General features: G+C 38.2%; 1 protein-coding gene across 23 annotated transcripts in view; it reads left to right on the top strand.

Moving 5' to 3' along the window:
- Positions 1-23,645, top strand: part of TNRC6B (trinucleotide repeat containing adaptor 6B) — a 146,421-nt gene that overhangs the window by 38,438 nt on the left and 84,338 nt on the right. For 15 of the 23 annotated variants that reach the window (XM_054807846.1, XM_054807751.1, XM_054807745.1 and 12 more), the window contains one exon: positions 2,773-2,840. The exons of 5 other annotated variants lie outside the window; for them this stretch is intronic. In XM_054807846.1, coding sequence (XP_054663821.1) covers positions 2,773-2,840 — 68 coding nt within the window. Of the gene's footprint in view, positions 1-2,772; positions 2,841-18,293; positions 18,537-19,659; positions 19,683-23,645 lie in introns of those variants that run through there. 3 more of the 23 variants (XM_054807879.1, XM_054807819.1, XM_054807861.1) reach the window with 2 other exon arrangements.

The raw sequence follows: 23,645 nt of genomic DNA, 5'->3' as shown, positions 1-23,645 counted from the left end.
CAGCAACCATTATCCTCTGAGCCTGACCAGCCAACTGCTTCCTACTAGTCTAGTTGTTCATCCATTATAAAAAGAGATATTTTTTTTCTGGTTCACTAATACTCAATTTCTTGAAGTTCCCATGTCCTCTTTTAGTGTCTTGATGTATTTTATTGTTAGCTTTTTCTATCAGTGAAAACCTACCAATTAATCTTTATGTGGTATATTGAACAGTTTCTGTGCTCATAAGTACTTTCTCAGTCTGTGACTAATTTTCTTGGTGAACTTATCATGAGAAACTTTGTCATTGCCTTTCTCTAAGTTACAAGAAGCCCAGCTCTTTTTTCTTCTTTGCTGACATAATCATATCATATCTTCTTCAGTTTTTTATAAAGCAGGTTTTAGTCATTTCAGATACTTTTGCCTACTGTCTGAAGTAGAGCAAGCTGATTAATGTTTCTCAAAGTAGATGGGATCTTCTAGTTGCTTTAAAACAGATCATGCCTGGACCTACAATCTTCTTGTCTCTGGCTCAGGTGATTTGTTGTTTTTAATTATTTGCCTACTTCTCTTTGAAATGGTAATTTTGATAGATATGCATGCTAGATGATAATGTGTCTGGAACAGCTACATCACTAGCATTCTTCATATAAAATTCATATTAAAGCAACAGTTTTATGGTCAATACTTCAGCAATTGCCTTGTCCTGGTGGTGATCTACTAGGTGCTCTAGTTCTCATTCCAATTTCTTGTTTATGATCTGATAAAATAATTTCCCGTTCCTTTCTAAGTTTTTGTTGGTTTTAAATTCATTCCCATTTTATACTTCAGTTTTTATGATCTCTCCTTTTCTACAGGTTCATTAAATTGAATTTCTATTTTATATGTGAATCTTGTTAGTTTAGCACTATATATGCTGTATGTAGTGCTTCTTTACTCCCAAATGCTGTATTTCATCTTTCTTCCCAGTAGTGGCCACAAACTGTTCCCTTGCTTACCATTCATATGAATTGTACTTGTCTCATACCAGCAACAGGCTAAAACACCTCCCGATTTCAAGTGTAAGAGTAACTCTCAAACATTTACCCTCATGGACAGAACCATGCTGGTTTGCTATGTGGCCACAAATCTGTAGCTATTTACCAGCTGTCACACTTGTGTGTTAACATCTGCAACAACAGAATTAGTGGAATCAATACCTTTCTCTTCAGCTAGACAGTTTTGACTCCAGATGTTAGAGTTCTTGAGAATCAGATATGGACTGAGGTACAAATAGATTTCAGTGTGTCTGATACGGTGGGAATACATGGATAAAAGTCCAAGCTGTTTTCAAAACTGTAATGCAAAACTTTCTTGCTTTCAAATGAAAATACTGTTTTGACTATGGGTTACATGGGTACATGTTTACAAATGTGAAATTACCTTACACACATTTGATTGACTGTCTGTATTCTGGATGTCATTACTTCCTTATAGTTCATCAGTTTCTTGATTCATTTGTGGTTTTGCTTAGGGCTGTGTGTGTGCAGGCAATTAACGTAACTTCTGATATCCTTGTTAGATGTCAATATGCAGATAATGGTTTTTGTCAGTATTTTTGAGCTGTAAACAGGATCAAGGTACAAATAAGTAAACTTGATTCTTTTGGGGGGAGGGTAGGGGCACAAGGGAAAGTGGCCACTAGATTTTTGGGTTGGTCTGGTTTGGGGTTTTGTTGTGTTTGTTGTTTTTTTGGGGGTTTTTTTTTTCTCCTTCAAAGAGTGACTAAACCATGTTATCTTTACTGACTGAATAGTGCTTCTCTCCTCTTTCCAGTTTAATGTAGTGGATCATGGATTCGTATGTGATTATGATTTAGTTGCTTTATTGTATGGCTTATTGAATGTTGCAGTGTGGCCTGTTTGCTGGCTTCACATGAAGTGGAGCATTGCTAACTGTGTATCTGGATGTTTACATAAAATACTAAGTGTGTGTGGTGAATTTTTGTATAAAGAGAAGAATATTTTGCTACCTGTGCAAGAAAATCTGGCCGATTGAAGTAATTAAATGAAGAGTGTGTAATTAATTAATGATCAAATATAATGTAATTCTTTCTGGCCACAGAAATTACTGAAAATGTACACTAAAACTGTATTTTAAAAGCAAACAATTAAACAGAAAACTTCCTTAGTGCCCTTGGAATCTTTTAACATATGAGCCAAAGGAAATGCCTACCTTATGTTGTCATTGGAACAGCATCTATTTGAGGTTCCCTTAGGCCTCTTTTTTACCCTGCTAACTAAGCTATGCGTGTGCAGTGAAAGTCTCTTTTTCATATAAAAGTTATTTTTCACAAGAAGTACTCTGCTTTCACAGCAGTTTCTGTCTGGAGTTAATAAGTTTCTTTGAAAATTCTGGTTTTTCTCCGGAGATGTTGGTAGACGTAACTTTTTTTTTTAATTCCTGCTTTATATGAAAGGAAGAAGCGGTAGAAGCTATACTTATTCAGAATGACAAAGGAAGTCCATAACAGAGCAAAACTTAGAACCTAGATACCCTGACTGATAGTCTTCTGCTGTAGCCATTAAATCATTCTTTTTCCATTGTAAGATTTTCTGACAATTGTGCTATAAAGTGATACCATAGCAATGGGGTTGGAGATGTACATATGTTGCTAAGAAACTACATGATTTGTTCTGGACCAGCCACTGTGATAAAGTGGCTGTCTTAAGTTGTTGCGTATGGAATAGGGCCACTTTAGGTGATGTGCGTTTTGCTCCACCGATTTCTGACCTGCAATGCTTGCCTTTGCAGATGGAACATGAGGATTTTGTAATGGAGGGGCATGGCAAGACTCCACCTCCTGGTGAAGAAAACAAACAGTGAGTCACACATTTATTTAAAAAGGGCCTTACCATAGTAAATGGTGTGAAGCACTCTTGTTTAAATGTGCTGGGAGCATTGGTTGTTCATTTGGTGCTCGCCCTTTTGGTTCCTTAAATATCCATACATAATAGTGGATGGTGGCTGAAAAAAAAAGAAAAAGCAGGATGTTGACTTGCCCTAAAATTAAAAGCATAGAAATATGCGTTGCAATTTCAGAAGGTAAATCAGAAGTTGTTGTAAAAGGGATAATCATTCTGGAAGCTTGGCACTGACATAGTGAGTTCGTACATGAAGTTTTTATACAGCTGCTCTTCACTGAAATAATGTGAAATATGATAGAACCAGGGCCCTCCTTTTGGTGTGCATATGGTAGATTGGTCCTCTTTGAAATACGAGCCTTATTTCTTTAGAAAGTGTTTTATTAAAAGAACAGAAATTGTAAACAAAATGCTCTTTGAAGGATGAACCATCTAAGATGCTGGTACGCGGTGCTTTAGGGAAAGAAGCTTGATCAGAGAAGAAAATGACATATTTCCATTAGCAAAAGGCACATTAAAATGTCTTTTTCATATGATTTCAAACTGAAATCCAGTAATGGTTGGGGTTTTTCCTGGGTTTTTGTTCAGATGGGAGGAACAGAGCCTTGTCCTAGAAGCATTGCAGTGATGGTTGTCTTCTGTTTCTTTTCTTTAGTTAATGCAATGCTAATTCAATTTGAATATCACAATTAAACTTTTTTCCTGACCTGCCTTTTGGAGCAAGCAAGAAGGTGGTCTTTGAGAAATCCACAGCAAAGAGCTCTTCCCCCCTCACCCCCCTCCCCATACCTAATTGAATATTTCCAATGAAGGAGGAAGTTCTCACTGATCAGCAGTATGCTTGTTGCAGAAAGGCTGGGATTTGACTTGGGGTGAAGATCTTCCTTGCCTTCTAGATAAGCTAGCAGTTGTAAGTCCACTGCCTCTGCGACAGTCAGAGACCATTTCTGAGGTAGCCAAGATGAGTTCAGGGAAGTTCTAGTGCTGAACATGCACATTCTTTTCATCAAGGAAGCAAGCCAAACTTCTCAAAGTAATTGCTGCTATTTCTTTCTATTCAAACCGCCCAACTTAACTGTGGTACCAAGAGATACAAAGCTTGTTGAAGTAGAAACTTTCAGAAAGTTCCAGAAGAAAAATCAGTGCAGAAATAAAAAGTAGGAGTTAGATTTCTGCTCTTCTGAATTGTTTCTTTAGATATCTAGTATAATGAAACACATTATTGTAGTGAATAATATGAAGGAGGTTGTATTGGATTTATCCTTGTGTTTGCTGTCTTATTTTAGGTGCAAGTGGAAGCTAGAATTCCTTTACAGTTGACCTGATTTCTAATTAGAGCTTTTCAAGTGCCTTACAACATTATCTCTCTCTTCTCCAAAACTGTGTTTATTAGAAGAATATGATTAGTGATAGGCAGGATTTTTATTTTTTTAATTAATAAATTTGTGTTCAGGTGGCCTCTAGGATCTTATCATACAGATCCTGCCCTAAGGAGTATCATTCTATGATTCCTAATAATATTTTGATAAAAGTCTAAAGGTGCAATTTTAGTAATGCAACTAAGAGATGAAGGTACTTGTTTTGTGCAACTGTAGCATAATGCCAACAAAATACTATTGTGGCTATTGCTCTTAAATTTAAATCAATCACTTGAATATTTTTCTATCCATAATAATGTCAAATTTTCAACTACCTAACAAAATTGTCTGCCTTCGTAGACCTTACCTCTTGCTGTAAGTGACATTGATCTGGCATCTGAGATAAACAAACGATAATCACACAATGGATTGGTAATTTGTATTCTTAAATGACTCCAAAAAGCTGCATTGATTTCAACTCTTTTGCTGTAGATCTCAAAAGAAAAAAAATCTGAAATTGCCTCTTCGTATTATTACTTACTTGCATTAGCGATTAGTTGGACATCCTGGAGTGGACCTAGTGAAGGGCCGCAGAGAGGGACTGGAGCATCTGACATAGGAGGAGAAGCTGAGAGCACGAGCTGGGACTGTTTAGCCTTGACATGAGAAGACTTGGGGGAGGATCTTATCTATGTGTGTAGATACTTGAGGAGGGGACTAAGGAAGACTGAGCCAAGCTCTTCACAGTGGGGCCTAGTGAAGAGGCAATGGGCATAAACTGAAATTCAGGAAACTCCACTGAACATAAGGAAATTTTTAATTTTTTTTTAGTGTGAAGTGTGGTCAGACCTTTGAAACAGGTTTCCCAGAAAGGTTGTGCCACCTTCATCCTTTAAGATATTCAAAACCCAGCTGGACACAACCCTGAGCAGCCTGCTGTAGTTAACCATACTTTGTCAATTCCACCCCTTTGCTCAATCTCAGAGATCCCTTCCATCTGCAGTGATTCTATGACTCCGTATACATGTGTTTACTGTTGTCCTCCTAGTTGGTCTGAAATAAAATTGGAGCTTGTTAGTGAAAAGTAGATCATAAGTTTGAATGTAGACTCAGACGTCAGGGATTATTTTTTTTAGTGCTTTTAATTTGCTTTCCTGAAAAGTTGGCCATGTTAATTTAATTGCCTTTCATACGCAGCCCGATCTGGGTAACCGTACTGAGATTGTTGAAGAAGTAAGTATTCAGAAGATACGGTTTCAGCAACTGCCCTGTGAGAGAGAGCTAACTTGCGCCAGAGTGCTGGAGGAGTCTGGAAGTGTTGACCTCCTAGGCAAGCCCAACAATTTCTTAATATTTAACTGCATTCCAAGGGACTCAAAGTTTGAGTGGGCAATGAAAGAACAGAAGTAAAAAGATACTTCTGAGAGACTTTCAGTGGAAGCAGTGGTTCTTACCTACCCCCAGTTTCATTTGAAATTTCCTTTGCTAAAGTATAACTTCATAATGGATTCCAAGGAGCCAGCATCTGTGGATAACTTCTGGCACTTTATTTCTGAAATTCAGCAGAGTTTTTCAACTCAGTTTGACTTGGGGATAAAAACTAGGCATTGCAAGAGTATCTTCTAGTATTAAAAAAAAAACTCAAACCCTGCTTCAGTGGCACAAACCTTTCTTTTGCTGTACTGAACAGTTCTTTCAGGCAGACTTACTGTACTAAAGTGCAGCATTTTAAGATATTTTGGTTGAACTGTAGATGATACCTGAGAACTGCTGTCTGCTGGTATCTCTCAACTTTGTGGGGAGGAATTATCCAGTTAGGCTGTATATAAGGTCTTTAGACATCTTCAAATGATCATTTATGACATGAACGTAATTTATTTCAATGGCAGCTAATTATGAAGAAGAGCAGGCACTTATTCAAAATCCTTAGTGTGAGTGAAATATGGAAAAGGCATACGCGTCCCAAGTCCTGTGGAAGATTTGCAGTTTATGCACTATGCCTGTGTCACAAAACTGTCATGGTTGTGCAGCAATGAGGGCTGCTACTTACTCTAAAAACCACACTTCAAAAGAAGCAATTCTACCTGGACTACTGGAGCTGATAATGGCTGTCTTAGCCCATGCTTCTGCTCTGGCAGAGGACCAAGGGACTCCTCAGTTTTTAGGTACTCTGTAAATTCCTCCCTCCTCTCAGCCCTCTGGTATGTGATATAACTGTGTTTTTCACTTGACCACATTATTTGGTTATGTGGCTAATAGGTTTGGTAAGAAACCCCTTTCCCTCCCTCCCAAAGGACAAGTTTGGAGAAAGATCAGTATCATTATGTTTAATTGCAGGTGAACATTTTGTTAGAGGCGTTCTCTTGTATTTTCATCCATTATGAAGAGGCTGACCTGAATTGCCATGCTTAGGGAGTAAATATTATCTCCCCCCAAAATACTTACATTTTACATGGCAGTAGCTTCTCGCTGCCTTACCAATTGTAATAGGACTTTTACTTTTTCACTGCTAGAGCAAAGAATAACAGGCATCTTTGATCCAGAAACATCTTTCCAAAACAGTCAAACTTCTGTTGATGAGCAGAGAGCAGCTTCTCTTTGTACCTTTTTGTAGGGTAGGAAAAAAAAATTCTGTTCAAGTCCTTAAATTGAGGTTGTACTCCTAGTTCTGGCAGTATTAATTAGCAACTCTGCCTGTGCTAATAAATTATCCCTTGCTGTCACCACTAGAAACGTAGGCACCTTGATCTATTGCTGAAAGGGATTGTGTAATTAAAAACTACTCCTTTTTGTAACAAAAATGTAAATGTTTTACCATTCCTGACTGACAGAGAAAGTCTGTTTGACAGTAGCTATTCAGACAAAAAGTGAGCCAAGTTCATACTCATGTTTACTCGCAAGGTAAGCCAAGCTATTACTGCTGTCTGAAGGAACTCAGTTGGCTATTCCCCACCTGCTGTTTTTTAGTAATGGCACAGAAAGGTCTTTAACTATCTTGTCAATTTGTATATCTGGAAGTGATTCATATTGAAAGAAAGATAACAAATCAGGATAATTTTTATAATTTACACAGTATCATTGGTTAGACCTACTGGATAGCCTTTTCCCTGGCTTGATGGTATAATGTTTAGATTCTGAGGCAAGAGTTCTAATAAGACGCCCCCCCCCCCCCAAATTGCAGTAATGCCAGGAAGAGATTGCAGCCCATGAGAATCACAAAATTGTTGTTTTAAATTTGGTAGTGTTGTTTTACATTCTTTTTTGACGCTTCAGCAGGAATATTCAGTGTCTTCCTGGATTTGTGTGATACTATAACTAAAAGAAAGCAGTAGCTAAAATGGCCTAAGCTGGAAAGAGGAATCATAGACTAATGACATAATTTAAGTTGGAAAGGACCTCTGAAAGTCATCTTGTCCAATTCCATGCTCAAAGGAGGGCCAAATTTGAAGGTTAGATCTAATTTCAAAGTTGTATTAGGCTTCTCAGGATTATTCTAGAGCCTTTCTGGGCAATCTGTTGCAATGTTTGATCACCCTCACGATGGCGAAAATTTCCTAATATTCAGTAAGAATTTTCCTTTTGCAAGTCGTGTCCATTGCCTTTCATTTCAGTGTGCATGTCTGAAAGTCTGTCTCAGTCTTCATTAAAACTTACTTCTACGTTTGCTTAGGTAGCAGAACTATCCAGCCCCTCCACTTAGTTTTGTCATTTTAAAGCTAAGCGAAACAAGCTCTATCAGCCTTTCCTTGTACTTCAAATTAAGGAGCCAGTTAATAGGCCAATCTTCCTTTGTTTTCAGCAGCCTGCCAATATTGGGTGCACATGTAAATATTGCTGCCACAGTGGCATGAAACAATCAACCTTACTCTTTCGTAGTGTTTCTGAAAACTATAAAAAGGCTGCAGTGGTATATCCTGTAGATGTCTGCTTTTGTTAGTGAGAATGCCAGACATTGTTATGAAGTACTACAGTATTCTTTTGAAAGGTTTCTTTAATGTTAAAATCCCATGAAGGACCCTAGCCCTGTAGCATAAAACACCATTCTTACCAAATTTAAAGTAAACAGTTAGCTAAATGCTTGCATAACTAGGGTTTTGTTTGATGTTTTAAGGACATTCCATATTATAGAAGGTATTGAGATTTGTCTTGAGTGTCATTGCACCTTTTTAATTTACTGACATTACCAACCTAAGCAGAAGTGTTTTGGGTTTTTTTCCTGAAGATTTGTGATGGGATTTTCAAAGTAGCTTCCAAATCCTAATTCAGATTATGAAGTCAGATTTAGGGTACCTAAATTTGGGTGTCACCCCAGATTCTGTTGAAATGCATGGCAAGTTAATGTCTTTCCTTGAAAACATCAACGATTACATTCAAAAGTAAAGGTGTAGATGGTTTTTCATTGCTGATTGTTCCATGTGTGTGTAGAATAAGCAGCCCATTAGAGAAATGTCCCCAGACACTGAAGTCCTCTGTCCAACATCCTAACAAGCCACCGCAGAGACACGTGCTATGTCTGTAGTGGCCATACTAGACACTTTTATGACAGGGTGTTGCAGTTCTGTTAGTGTGTCAGAATACACTTCAGTCCCAGTGATAATTCAGGCTAGCTCTGGTATTGGCATCTGAGGAGGAGAGTTCTAACTTTGAAAATTTTTTTTTCTTTTACATCCTTGGAGATTTGAAAGGATATTTGAGGGCACGAAACCATTAGACTAAAACTTAGGATGAAAACTGATCCAACTAAGGTTTCAGGAATATTTTCAGCACCTTCATATTGTAGAAGTATTTTTACTCTCTGCATTGGAGTGAGTGGCAGAGCAAGTTTGCATTTGAAGGCAGCTCTACCTGTGTATATAAGGGAGGCCTGAGGTATAGAGAAAAGAATTGCCCTTTGTTGTGCAATTGAGTGGGTAGAAATGGATTAGACAGCAGTGAATTCTGTATCTGGAGAGGCAGCTGTGTTTTGGCCGTGAGACTGGTAGGTCAATAATGTTGCAGAAGTTGGCTTGCACCCTTTATAATACAGTACTTCTGAACAATGTAGCAAAAATATGCGGAATTTATACTTAAGCACTTTAAAATGCCAAAAGTTCCATCAATTGTCTTCCATGTTTTGTCAGTTCAACATTATACTTAAATGTTTTGAAATTTTTGTACTTAAAAGGTATTACCCATAAGAAAATTCTAGTCTGAGTATTCTAAGTAAAAATAATTTAAAATTAGGTGTTCACTTCTGCAAGTTAGTCTTGAAAATATTTTTAATAATTATTTCATGGTTTTCAAGATTCCCCATTTCACCTACCATAAATTAGGAGGTAGCAAAGCATATAGCACTGTATGTCTTATTTTGTCATGAGCAGATACAGGGTTTCCATGTACCTCGGCTAACCCACACCATTACTGTATGCTTATTTTGCAAGTGTTTTCTCAATATGTGGAAGAACAGAAGCCAGATGACTGAGGAAAAAATAGCTATGGGAGATCACACAGAAAAAAAGTCAACTTTTGAGGTTAAGTTTCCACTTACTATCCCAATGTGTTTAACCTGCACTGCTGCTGAATATTGAGAGGGGCAAAGATTTGTGGACAGTGTACATTCTAAGTGTGAATAGTTTGGCACTTCTTTTCCCTAGGATTTTATAGTGCTTTTTTCTAGATGTCTTGTGGTAGGAACAGGCTAGTTTGTTTGGGTTCTCACCCCCCCAATCTGTATTTGTACTATGTAGGAAGTGCACAAAGCCTGCTTCTGAATTTTCAGTCTCATCTGATCAAGAGACTTTACATTTGTTGTCTTTCCAAAACAAGAGAAAACTATATTTTCCAATCCAGCTTGCTGATATTTATAAATATAATATTGTAAAGTACTCAGAGTAGAAGTGTCACATATTACCCTTGATACAGTTGGTTTCTCTAATCATTGCAGTTAGTAGTAATTCTGATTGCTAGTGAAACGGAGGGTATTCTGATTTACTGCTGTCTTAAAGAGCTTACTGTACTTTGAAGGGGAGAGCATTCGTATACTGATCAAATTCCTAAAATCCCAGAGCCTCTTCATTTCAGACAGCCCCCCACCCCAGCCCCTGTCCTCTAGTCCCTTTCTAGGAAGCAAACTATCTACTGGCCACTCTACTGACATCTCAAGTTCATTGTCCAGGAAGTCGGGGGGGTTTTTTAGGTCTGGTTGACTAGTGGCTGTTCCCTCTCCCAAGTTGCCACTTCCTCAGGAGCTGCCTGAGGTAACTGCCCTCTGATGTATCATTTATATGGATGGTTGGACATTTGCTCTCTTCTCAGCATTTCACTGCTATTTAGATGGCAACTGTTGGATGACATCTTCCATGGGAGCGAGGTAACAGACTTAAAGAACAGCAAGCAAAATCATTTAAGGACTGTTAATAATTTTGAAGCCTGTCTAAATTAATGTTTTGTCTATATTCTTAATGTAAAAATAGATGTTAATTTAGATAAATTTCTGTGGTATCTACACCAAGTTGGTGCCACACATTTTGATTTGCTAAGGATTCACTTTTTGGACTGTTAGTGCAAGTCAGTGGCATCATAAATGTGTATGAATTACAGTCCTAAAACTTTTTTTCCTTTTGCATCCAATTTAAGTTGCTCTGTGCTTTTTTCCCCTGCTTCATTCTCTCCAAAGAATAAATACATTCATGAAGTCTTTGGTATTTTTTGTGTGTACACCTGGATGAATGGTTGAATCTTCCTTTCAAGGAGATGAAGAGGGCAAGGGGAAAAAAAAGTCTAATGGTTGTATGTTATATTACAGTTTGTGCTCTCTTGTTGTTTCCTGGGTCCAGAAAATAGACTATCCACTATGGCTTAGAGAAATCAGAGTTTAAAGAATAAAAAAGGTAAATGGTCTTTAAGTCCCAAAACATGGTTCTAAGTTACAGATCCCATCTAGATCCTTCAGGGAGTGACAATTATTGGTTAAAGAAGGGAAAGGAAGAAAAAAAAAGCAAACTCTTTATTCTGTGTAGAAGATATGACTTACTTAGTATGACTAAAAATACTGTGCTCTGTGGTCAACATGGTATGAATTAAAAACTTGTTTACAGAGATATTTTGGAGCTCTTAAGCCACATTGCTCCTCTGGCATGCTGTGATCTGGAGAGCTGGTATGATTTCTTTTACTCCTACCTAGATGGATGGAATTTGCTGAACTCTTTGCCCTTCATTGAAGTTGATCATATTTGGGGGTTGTACTGGTTTTAGGTTAGTGCATGCATTTGAATATTTGTGACAGCTACAGCTTGTAGAATTTTCTGCGTGGATAGCTAGCTGTTTCTTTCCTGACATTTCAAACTGAAGGGCTGTACATGAAGGCAAATTGCTTAGGAAAGATGTTCAAGTCACTTGGAAAGATCAGTTTACAGATTTTTGCAGCAATAAACAGAACTTTTATTAGAAAAATGAGTCAAATGAAGGAAATCTTCTCTTACAGTAATCCATTGAATATGCATTCCTTTTGTATTCTGCTTTTACTTTGGGGCTTTGTTGTTTTTGTGGGGTTTTTTTGTTTTGGGTTTTTTTTTAATTTTATTTTATTTAACTTAGCATATTATGGTTCCTTTAATGAGAACAAAGGAAAATGGGTTGGTGCCAGCTCCAACCAAGATGCCAGAAATTCCTTTGCTTAGAGGTTTCTGGGCCAGTGATTGAACTCCCCATACTAAAACTAAAGGCAAGTTAGAACAATTTGCAGAGAGGTATTGGTCTATCACACCATAAGTTAAAAAAATAAAAAATAAAATCTAAGTATAGTATAGCTTCATTGTAGGTGGGAAAAAAAAAGAAGATTGAACCAGAGTAAGAGTAACTCTTTCAGTTCAAAAATCTTGTCTTTTGTGAGACCTTCCATAAGTGTTTGTAAGAAATCTGCTTTGCTTGAGCAGACTAAACCAAAGTGAGTAGAGTATACTCAATTTCAGTAGAAGCATGTCTAAAAGCTCCATATAAAGAAGGGATCTTGTTGTGGTAAAGTGTTTGTAGACAAGAAAGGTAAGGTTTTCATTAAATATTCCAACCTGGTCAGATGAAAATGCTTGCTGCTATCTGTTTTAAAATGCTTAAAGCTCCAAGGCTTAAACCGGCGAAAGGAAGGATTTAACCAATGAGGTTATTACTGCTTTCGAAAAGCATAGTAACAGCTATTGTTGATGGAAAGTCAGTTGAATCAATCATCTAACTGGCATGGTAATTCACATGCTGTAAATAACAATTAGAAAGCAACCACTTGCTGTATATATGGGTGGAGTGATACCCTAAACCATTTCCCTGAACATCTATTTATTTGAAAAGTATTATCTTTTCACTGACATAAATAGAATTGCATAAAACTGATAAAGTTTTCTTATTTCATTGGTATTTTGGCAGTTTATAGGATTTTAGAAGCTGAAGAGGGAGACCTGTTAGGATAGGATTATAGTCTCCAAAATAAAGAATCTTACAAGATGATAGTAAGGAGCAGGTTAACCAAATTCCGAGAATACTAATTTGCACAAGTTCCCTTGCATGTTATCTTACTGGAAAGTACTCATTTAATATTTCCAAGGATATGGCTATAAAAACTCATTCAGCATTTAGAGGAGGACTTGATGGAGTGGGAGAAGATGTTTGGGGTCAATTCTTTCAGTTCCTAGAATAGTTAAGTCTCATGCAATTCTTTTCCGTGCCTGTATTTTTCCCAAGTCTCTTGTCCAGTTTTGGTCAAGTGAGGAAGAATAGTAAGAACTTACAATATAGTTGTAATTACCAGTATGTGAAACTTCAGTAACTGCCTGGAGGAGAGACCAAAATCACTTTACCCGCTAAAAGAAGGGCTTCAGGACAAAACAAAAGATTATCTGTTCTGGTTACGTCTGTTAATAGCTAATCATCAGGTCTGTTTTGAGATTAGCTGCAGCATATGCTATTTTTTGCCCAGGTACTGAAAGAGGTAAAAAAAAAAGTTATAGGAAGAGATCTATGTAGGGCTCAATAGACTGGTAAAGCCTTGGCATGAAAGGAGAACTGGCTGTGCAGGAAGCTGGGATTAGTGCGGTACAGTAGAGGTTCAGTGATGTGTGATAGAGATTCCTAGGAAATGAGCTTTCAGTTCCGTTGTTCATGGAACAACTTTGTTAAAAGGCAGCTAGAAAGCTTCATCCTTCTCCAGTTTGGAAAGGGCATTTGAGGAGATTGAAGAAGTGGAGGCACAGTGATAGATTATTTATAGGCTGAACAGCTAGGGAAAGTATTGTGGCAGACTGAAGAAAAATTAGGTGAAAAACTGGGTGTTTGCAAAGTTTGTTGAATGAGTTTTTCCTTCTGACTTGTTATCTTTCTGTGAGCACTTCATTAATGTATAGGGTCAGAACTTTGGCTTGGCCTCAGTGTCATGTGCAGTTCTTAAACATCATATGCTGTGAAGTTTTCAGGCCTTGTATTCTTTCTTTTGGCCCCTGCAAGATATGAATGAAATTTGAGCTTTAGTATGCCTCCAAAGCACTGTTGCAATGTAAGTTTTGAATCATAATGATGGTATGCTCCATTCCTAAAATGTGTTGATAGGTGCCTTTGTGTAAGGGATGCAAAAGCTGTTGTAACCTTTTTAGAATCTGAGCAAGCTTTTCCTTTGTCGGATGCTTTTCATCCTAGTCTTTTTCTCTGAAGAAAGAATTTACATTATACTTTTGGTTATTGTATTTAAAAGGCCCTGTCAGCTCTGTTTTCACAATTCTGCAGCATAAAATGTCTCACTACTCACTAAATGTGAAGAGGAGGGAAACCCCAAAACAAACCCCTACTTTTCCTTAGGAATGAGTATTTTGTCCTTGAAGGATGTATGAACATTTTAATTTTGCACTCCTGCAGAAGGAGAGGTCATCTCTCTTGCACAATGGCTTATGTGCAGTTGCTGTGAAGACTTTAAAAAATTATGTTGATACAGCCAGATTTAGCTATCATCTTCACTTTTCAGAAGTGTTGGGCATTCAGCATCTCTTTCGGTTCAGAGAAAATAATTTAAAAGTGATCTGAACTGTCCCTTATCCAGGACTGAGATGCCTGTGTCAAGTTCCTAGTTGTTACGAAGTCTAAGCAGCAAGATGCTTTGAACTCCTGATTTTAACCATAGTGTTTTTTAATTGTTCTCTTGAAATAAATCATATGGCAGTTGTTAGAGCACACAAGGAATAGTTAAGACTCTTAATTCTGTTCCTTAATTTAAGGGGTTCTCTGTTTGCTTTTTATTATTAGAAATTGTGCAACTGTGTAACCTAGTCCTCACACATATGTGTCTCTACCTTAAGAGTTATGCTTTTAATTTCATCTCCGGAAAGACAAAGGCACCTTTCTAATGCCGGTTAACTTGAAGAGGTGTGCTTGCTAGGATTGTAATCCAGGTTGGCTGGTGGGGAACTAGGGAGGAATCAGCCTCCAGTTATCTTCTATCTGTTACTGCACCCCCCTTCTAGGGTTGGGGAAGGCAATCTAGGGAAATCTAACTGATGAGCTGCAGTGGGATAGACGGCATGTAAGCTTCAGTTCACTTTGGCAAAAATATCTGCCTTTTTGCATCTAATACTTCAGGAAGCAAATTCTTCACCAGCAGGAGAAAGGACAGTTGGTGAGAAGGCATTTGTGCTATGAGAAACTTGTTAATACTTGAGGTTTCTGCTGAGGAATTGTGTCATGAGGAGCTGAATTGACTTTTTCACTTTCATAGTATCAGCTATGAAGAACTTTCTAGGGGAAGAAATGTCTTAAATTTATTGCCACACGTGTATAGGCAGTGTAGAAAGACCAGTGGGTGGAGTCCAGTGTTATAGGATGCTGAGGGCACAGCCTTCAAAATAAGTAAGATACGTCATTGGACTGTAGGACTTTGAGCCCAAACAAAATGCCAGCTCATGAGACAAGGAATAGGGAATTTTGCGTAAGGACTGGATGAACTCGTAATCCTTTTAAAATTGAGCAAAGATCTACAGATCAGACAGACCAGGTCTCCTTTTTGAGATAACAACTGGAGGGTACAGTTGATATCTCAGTTCGTGTAGTGGACACTGGAGCATGCTTGTGTACATAAAACTACACAAGCCTAATTTATTGATTCTTATCAAAAAGGTCATCGGAAAGGATGAGCTGTTACTAGAACCACAGTGCAGCTTAATGTGAATTAAAAAAACCACTCCTGTCTCAGTTGAGATGTGAGCACAGAGAATCCATGACTGTAAGCATCTCTCTGAATGTGCATGTGTGTGCATGTATACGTCTGCTCATACTGGATACTGTCCTCATAGGAGCGCTGTGAAGCTTCATTAAAGTGTTTAAAGTGCTTTATGGTCCTCAGATGGAAGGTGCTTAGAAATGAAGTGTTTGTAATCAGATAAGTTAGTAGCACATAACAAAGATATAACTTACTAACACTAGCTATTAACAGCGCTGTTAGCATCAGGAAGCTTAATGGTTAGATTTTAAAGTGTGATTGCCCTCTGAAAAGGGATGTGCAGATTTTGTATGTGCTGTGTATTTTTATGCTCTACTTCATTGTTTTCTGAACTACTGTGCTGCTGCTTCTTCCACAATTTTAATTGGATAAATGCTGCATTAAAACAAACAAAAACAACAAAAAAGACCCCAAAAAACCAACCAAACAAAACCCCCCTGAACCAAAACAAAAAACCAAAACTTTTTGTGAGCCATCTTAACCGATATGCCAACAGGAATAGATAAAGAATGAGGTTTCAGTTGTTAGCTTAGGTGAAAAAAAAAAAAAACAATTACAGCATTTATTTAATTATATATTAAAATACAGATTTTGAAGTGTCTTCCAAATAAGATTTTAAAGGAGGCAAAATATTGGTAACTTTCATCTTGTGGAGTCCATGGTTATTTATCGAAGACAAACTAGTCAAGGTAAAACCTAGGCACATAGTCCATACATTTTCAACAGAATGCTAAATAACCCAAGATGTTTTATCCATGCTCCAGTTATTTAAGAACTGACCATACCAGCCTCTCTAAATATTTTTGGTTCACTGATTATTTGCTTGTCCCAAAAAAGTTTTCTGATTAAAAAAAAAAAGCTTTGTCATAGAACATTGACAAGGTGAAATTTTATAGCAGTGATTTACACTTGATACACAGCAACCCAAGTGAGTGCTGGTTGCTTAAAGTCATCGCAGTATTATCAACTCCTTGAAGTAAAAGCTTCCAGGATTTCAGAATGAAGAGCTGGCAAGCCGTATAAGTCTGAGTAAAACAACTTGGCATTTGCGAGGGGGTGAAATTACCTGTAGCTTAGTGCATACTGTCATACTCAGTGTGAACGCGTACAGAACATGCAGCTGCAATACTTAATGCAATTTTTCAGAAAGAGGATAGCTGTTTCATAAATATACATATATATTTGCTTTCATGAAGCTTTCTGCAGATGCCTGGCAGTCAGTTTCGGTTTTTGTCTTCGGATATTCAGAGCAATTGTGCTGTTCTCTTTGGGTCTTGCCGCAAATAAGAACACGTTCACTGAGACTCCACCACATTTCTTAAATTGCTGTGTTTGGATTAGCCCTGCCACAAAGCACCGCAAGCTGTTACATCCAGTGGGCTGGTTCTCTACTCTGGTTTAGACAGAGCAACCTGAATAGCTAGCATCTAACTGCTTTTATTGCATTAGCTATTTCCAGAGTTTCATGAGCCTGCAGAGATATATGTAGGGGTGGTTACAGTGCTGGCTGTAGTCCTGTTGAAATCCGCTTATCAGGGGAGTGCCCGTTTGAAAGTTTCTGTACCTTACTGTGAGGGCAGTAGGAGCAAAGCGTGTCAAAACCTGAGCCATACTAGCCATTCATAGTCTCCTGATGATTTCTTGAAACACAATGTTTAGCCAGTGACTTGTGTAGTATGATAATATACACAAATTACTTTTATTCTCCTTCATCATGTGTGCAGCTTCTGCCCCCCTAAATTCATTCCTATGGAGTGCCTCCCCATGACTTTTCAAGTTAGTTTCATTCTGTGGTGTTTTTTCACTGCTAGTGTGGTCTTTTTTACTTTCTACATAGTTATAGCGCAGAACCATACAGAACCTTGTGTATTTTAAGGGTTCAATCCCGAGGGTGCTCCCATGAGCTTCCTGAGCTGCTGTGGGTTATCTCACCAGACATGGTTACATTACACAGCCGGTTCATGCTTTTGTTACCTGTGTTGGGGCTGACTCAGGAGCAAGTCTCCTCACAGCAGAGTCACACTCACATTACCATATACTGTTTCTGAACTATCTTCTTTACTGTTTCTGCACGTTCAAGGTAATGTCTGGAAACACCCTGCAGATTTTTCATGTTGCAACACTCTGGGATTCTCTTTCAACTGTTGGAGCATTTATCTATGGAAATTATGGGAAGAGACTATTGAGCGTCTGCCTAATGATTGAGTTGAAGCCTGAGACTTAAAACAGTCAAGGCAGTAGGAGAGACCAAGTTTGCTCTGCTGTCCTGCAGGTATTCATGCCTCTGAACCCGGGTGTCAGGTTTATGTGTGCATGTTGTGTAGACAGTCTGGTTACAGTCTGGATTCAGTGTGGACTGAAGATGAACCTCTTCTTGTCCTTGAATCAGGATGGGGTACTTAAAATGTGGTTTCCTCTCAAGGTAAGCGCTAGGGTCAAGTGTCTGCTGGTGCACCACAGAAGAGTGTGTGTGGCTAGTGGGACTTACACGTTTCATCATTCATCGGTTCTGCAACCTGAATGTAGAATTAGCATAATTGGCTGCTTTACTTCTAGCTAGTTTTAAAGAGAAAAGCTCCAGCTGAGTTGCTCTCCATATTCTCACGGCTCACCTATGTTACCCTTTCCGTGTATCGCCTTTGCACGATGAACGGCAAAGAATCGAGCGGGTGTAGAGCGCGTTCGAGCGGCGTTGCTCGGCGGGGAGAAGTTGTCCCCCTCGGTGCGGGCTGGGCGCTGTCCCTTTAAGGCGGGAAGGAGGCCGGCCCTGTCTCGTGATTGACAGCTTGCCTGGAGTCACATGACCTGCCTCTATTTGAAGGTCACAAAAAGCTTCTTCCTTTAGAGAGAGCAAGAGGGAGAGAGAGGGAGGGAGAGAGAGGGAGAGTGAGTGAGTGAGGGAGTTCAAGCCAAAATGGCCGACAGAGTCTCTGCTGGTTTCTGAACATTTGAAATAATAATAAAAAAAAAACAAAACAAACACAAAATCATTTTTGGATCTTTTTTCATTTCCATTTCTACCTTGTATGCCTCAACTCGCTGGATTTAAGCACTGCTGCACTTTATGAGGTTAGTGGTACATTTATATTTTATTAATGTTTTTACCTATCAGTAGATTTTTAAGAGCCTGAGCTGACCGTTTTCATCCATGGTTTTGCAGAGGTGTGTTTGGTTTTTTTTCTAGCACAAATACTTGCTTCAGATGTTGTCTGGTTTTACGCGTGAAGCACTTTTAGTGGATTTTTAGGGCTTTTTAGAAGGAGGTCTCCGTAGAAGTGTATTGTGGATTTTGAAGAGATTTGTAATTTAAAGCACTTAGGCAAATTACAGAAGATCGTTTTATTTTCCAAGCTGGTGAAGTACAAGATAGTACTGAAAAATCTTGTTTTATTTAAATAGAGGCTTCTAAACAGTGATTTCTTTCCCTACGGCACCCGAAGCTCTTAAATCTGCTGCAAAAATTTGCATATATAAAAATGGGTTTGCATTCTTTCTGCTGCTGGGTCCGACAAGGGACAGATGGGGAAGTGTTCTCACCGGGCCACCCTTCCCAGGGAGAAAGGAAGAAAAAAAACCCAAGAAACAAACCCACCCTAAAATCAGGCAGGCAAACATTCGAGTAGGGAGGTTTGGGGGGTTAGAGGATTCCGGCACCGGCAGAGCCCCGCCGAGCAGAGCGCACACAGCAGCCGCCGGGCTCCTACGCGGGCTCCGGCCGCCGCTCCCCTCCCCCCGCCCCCCCCTTCCCCCCGGGGCCGCCAGCTCCGCGGTTTCGGGCCGTCGTCAGGACCAAATGGTCCTGCCCTGTAAACATGGCATCCGGAGTTAAAGCGAGCTAGGCGTGCTAGGTAGTGTCGGCTTTAAAATGGTCTTGCCGTGTCCAGTTGCCCAGAAGTAAGGGGACCCCTTCTCTGCTTAACGGGTCTGGCGACTGATAAAATGTGGGGCAGGTATTTAGGAATGCACGCTTGCAAGGTGCTGGGTGCTACTGATGTTTTGTTGACTTTTGCTCTGTACTCTTTATAAAGCAGCTATTCATCTGTATGTTAGTAAATGTAGCTAAAAAGCTGCGTTTTGTCACTTTTTTTCCTCGTCTTCTATGTTACTAAAAATTTAAATCCGAGTTATTTTTGCATCTCCCTCCAGAATCAAGCAAAAAATTAAAGGGAAATAGCTGAAGCTTGCTTTCTGAGAACAGGCTCCTCCTCCTGCATTGTAAGAGTGTGATGTAATGCTCCTTTCTGTGAGGTTAAATGAAAAAATTCTCTGTGGTGGTATACATTATTCTTCACCCCTTCCTTATAAGCCATGTACTGTGGTATTTTTTGTAGCTGGATATTTAAGCAGCAGATAATTATGCAAATAATCATGCGAATGTAATTTTACATTGCAGTGATGTGTGCATTAATTATGGTTAGCAGGTCGACTTTGTAAACCTACAAGATGGGTCATATTTTATATTTCTTTGTGGCCTTACATCCATACAGTTAAATACAAATGGAGAAGGCAGAGTTGGATGTGTTTACTGAAAATGGCTAGCAAATATTTGAAATAATTCTGCAGTATATTAAGTTTCTCTTGGAAATTAAAGATGTGTTTTTATTTTAAATTAGAGCAGGCCAATAAAAAAGAACACTCAAGTTTGATATAGTATATTGTGGTGATATTTTTGGTGTTACAAAGTTTAGTGGTAAGGGATGACTTATTTTATGTATAAAGTAATACATTCTCCCTGTTTAGGGTTAATGAACTTAGATTCCACCATCGTGTTATTGGCATGTATCTGTATGAGGGAATATTATAAAAATGTTCTGTGTGTTTGACCTGATGCAGCCTGATGGCTTTTGTTATTCAAAGCCTTCTTGGGCTTAGTTGAGATCCTGATGTAGCCAGAATATGTTGAATATACCTATACCTGTTGATTGATAAACTTAATTAGACATTAGAATTGTTTTCAAATACAATATAAAGTAGTAGTATTCTCAGATTTGGTACTTACTGGACCTAAACGCCAGTTATGTAGTTTTATATGATAGTTGCTATAGCATACGATGCCTGAACTGAGGAAGTAATGAAAACCTAAATTTTGTCCTGAGTTGGCAATAGTGTAAGACGTAGCCTTCCCAGAACTTGCGCTTGAGAAAAGTACTCGCCTTTCCTGTGTATTTTTCATCTTCATGCATTACTGTCTATGTTACATGCTTCCAAATTGTGTAAATGTTAGTATAGCTTGATAGTTAGGAAGATGGAATACAGGATATCTTCTAATAACTGCAGCTGCTCATAGCTATAGAAGCTGTCATGGATCAGACAAAAAGCAACCATTGAGAATAATCGAAGTGATTCCAGTACAGAGTCTGTCAAACATTTAAGTAGCTTTGTGAGACAGTACACTGTGAATAGGAAGGACTAACTAAAATAATTTCTCATATAAATATGTTTTTGACCCATCAAATCTTAGTGCAGAGTGTGTTGAGGACTCTGCAGCCTGTGAAATCACAGGATTTTAAAAGTGCGAGTCGGGCAGTTCTCAATACTGTTTGCATTCAGTGTGTTTCTGTGGTACAAAGGGAAATTATTTAAAATAATTTTGAGACGTGAATTGCAGTTTCTAGATCACTTTGAAGCTTGCAGAAGTGTTCGGGCAGGGGAGTATTTTCTGCTTTGTTCAGTTTACAGTGATGATACTGGGTTTGGAAGCTTATTTCATTTTTCTTTTTGCATTTGTATGTCAATTGTTATTGGTATCTACAGGAATCAATCCCTTTCCAAAGCAGACTATTTTAGTAGGTTGAAAACTACAGTGAAGTCTGTAGTCAGCAGAGCCCCTGGAGTTTTTTGCACTACATCTAAGAGATTCTTGAGAAATAATTGACAAGAAAAGCCTTACTACCATTGAGCTTCAATATACAGGAGTCTGCTGTTCTAATGGAAAAAAACTTCAGGGAAAACAAGCATCTGAAAAATCAGTATGCTTACTTTGAGTGGCTTTTTCTAGCCTCTCTCTCACCCCTGCTGGGAAGGAAGAAAAAGCAGTTTCCTAAGATGATACAGTCTGTGTTGGCTAGTTTCAGTTAAACTTAACCTTTTGAGACTTTTGTCTCTTACTAATAGATGGCTGAGTAGAGGAGAAAGCATCCAAATCTATAAACAAAGAAAAATCTGTAAAATTAGTGCATTGCTGAAAGAGAATTTTTATCCGTACCTTTCCTAGTACTCCTGCAAAATCTTCTTGTGGCTTGCACCTTGAAGCAGAATTCTTTAATTCTGGTCATTGTGGACCTGCTTTCCTTTTGGTAACCAGGATGGAACGTTTATTTTGAACAATATTTGTGGAATCTGCATATTCGGTATTGTCTTCAGCTGGCAGTGGGTTTACAACTGAAAAGTTTGAGGGGTTTTTTTGCTTTACTTGATTAAGAAACTTACCTCTTCCCTAAGAGCTGTTTCAGCTTGTTAAGTATTGGTTTCCTATTTAAACAGCTCAAGATTTGAGGCTTGAAAATAAGAAACATAGGATGTTTAAAAAGCTATGCTTTGTGCCCTATCAAGGGGATCAGGTGTGAGTATGTGGGTTCTCATTTTGTAACCTTCCTGAAAGTCTTGTAAAGGGTGGTGTGTAATGTGAGGGCAAAAGTAAAATGGCTTTTCACTTAGAAGAATCCTGCTGAGGAAGCTAGTTAGAATTTAAGTGGCTAAACTTTAAATATTTAGCTATAACTGTTGCTGCAGAATTAATTTGTTAAACATGTAAAATTCAGTTTGGGTGAATACAAAAATTGATTGCTTCTCAAAGCAAGGCAAGTTCAGTATTTATTTCAAGAAACAGCAGCTCTAGTTGCTAATGTCACACTGGCATTTAGTTGGTATGATTACATGTGCTATATTTCAAATATTGGTCAAACAAGAGTATCTAAAGTTGGATGTCAAGATAACATGTTTTGGCCATTTCAGCATTGAGGGCAAATGTAGAGGCATCATGGAGATAAAAATACTCTATACTGAAAATATTTCTATTTTGTTTTAGTGATGGTGCCATAATTGTTTTGAAGGGCACAAGAGAAATGGTGCCTTTCTGTATCTGTGGTGAATTCCAGCTCCAGAGCTGTACATTTAGCACTTTTTGCTGCTTAAATTTTTTTTTCTCCTTTGTATGTAGGCTTCCAACCCAAGATGACAACACTTGCTTTTTCTTTTTTGTAGAGACAGAGCATATATTTTGGAGCAGCGTGAATATATGCAAAGCCTCATATTTTTTATACGTAGTGCCATCAACACATTTCTGAAAGGAGTTCCTAAGGCTTTATGAATGTTGTAATTTTAAAGGTTATTTTCCTGTACTGTAGTGTGCTGGCGTTCTAGTTCAGGGCTGAAATGCTCTGGTGCTGCTAGAATTATGTATTTATGATAATTTCTGAAAAGTCACATCTTAAGAACTGGTTGATGTTATATTTGGATATTATAGTATGGGCAAATTGAAAGACAAACCTTGATCTTCTTTCAAAATATTGTAGTTCCAGGACTACTTTTAATTAGGCCATTTGGTCATGTGAGAAAACATAAAACAAGATACGAACCCTGGTGTTATTTTAGGTACCCAAGAGAAGATACATTAGTAAAACAGATTAGATCTTTGAAGGCAGAACAAATCAAACCAAGGGTTAAACAGCATGGAAGAATGTGTGCTAATATACCTGCCGAGAAAATATTGAGGGAAGTCTTGTTAAAAACCACAGGTAGTAAGCATAAGAGCTGAGTGCTATTCCTTTCAGTGCTACAATTTCTGTCTGAATTTAATTAAATGACTGCTTGTATATGTTAGGCAGAGAAAATTATCTGAATGTACTTCGATATCAATAGATGGAGAAATGCTTAAAAGTACAAAGCACATGTATTAATACAAATTTATGTTAAATTGAGACTTAAATTGAAATGTAGCCTTGGAGTTTACTACAACAACAAAACCAAAACAAAGCATCAAGATACTACTGTGTTTTAGTTCATGCCAGCAGGGAAGTGCTTCTCTTTTTAGGATGGTACTTGTGAGGCCTTAACTTCAGAGCATTTTGAACAGTAGGGGAGGTCAACAAATTTTGAAGTAGCTCAAATAAGAGTAGCAAAACATAATAGAGGGAAGTAGTCTAGCAAAAAATCCACTTCAGCTTTTTTGTATTTATT

Source organism: Grus americana, chromosome 1 (assembly GCF_028858705.1).
Source record: "Grus americana isolate bGruAme1 chromosome 1, bGruAme1.mat, whole genome shotgun sequence".
NCBI lineage: Eukaryota > Metazoa > Chordata > Aves > Gruiformes > Gruidae > Grus > Grus americana.
This window is presented reverse-complemented; position numbering and strand designations above follow the sequence as displayed.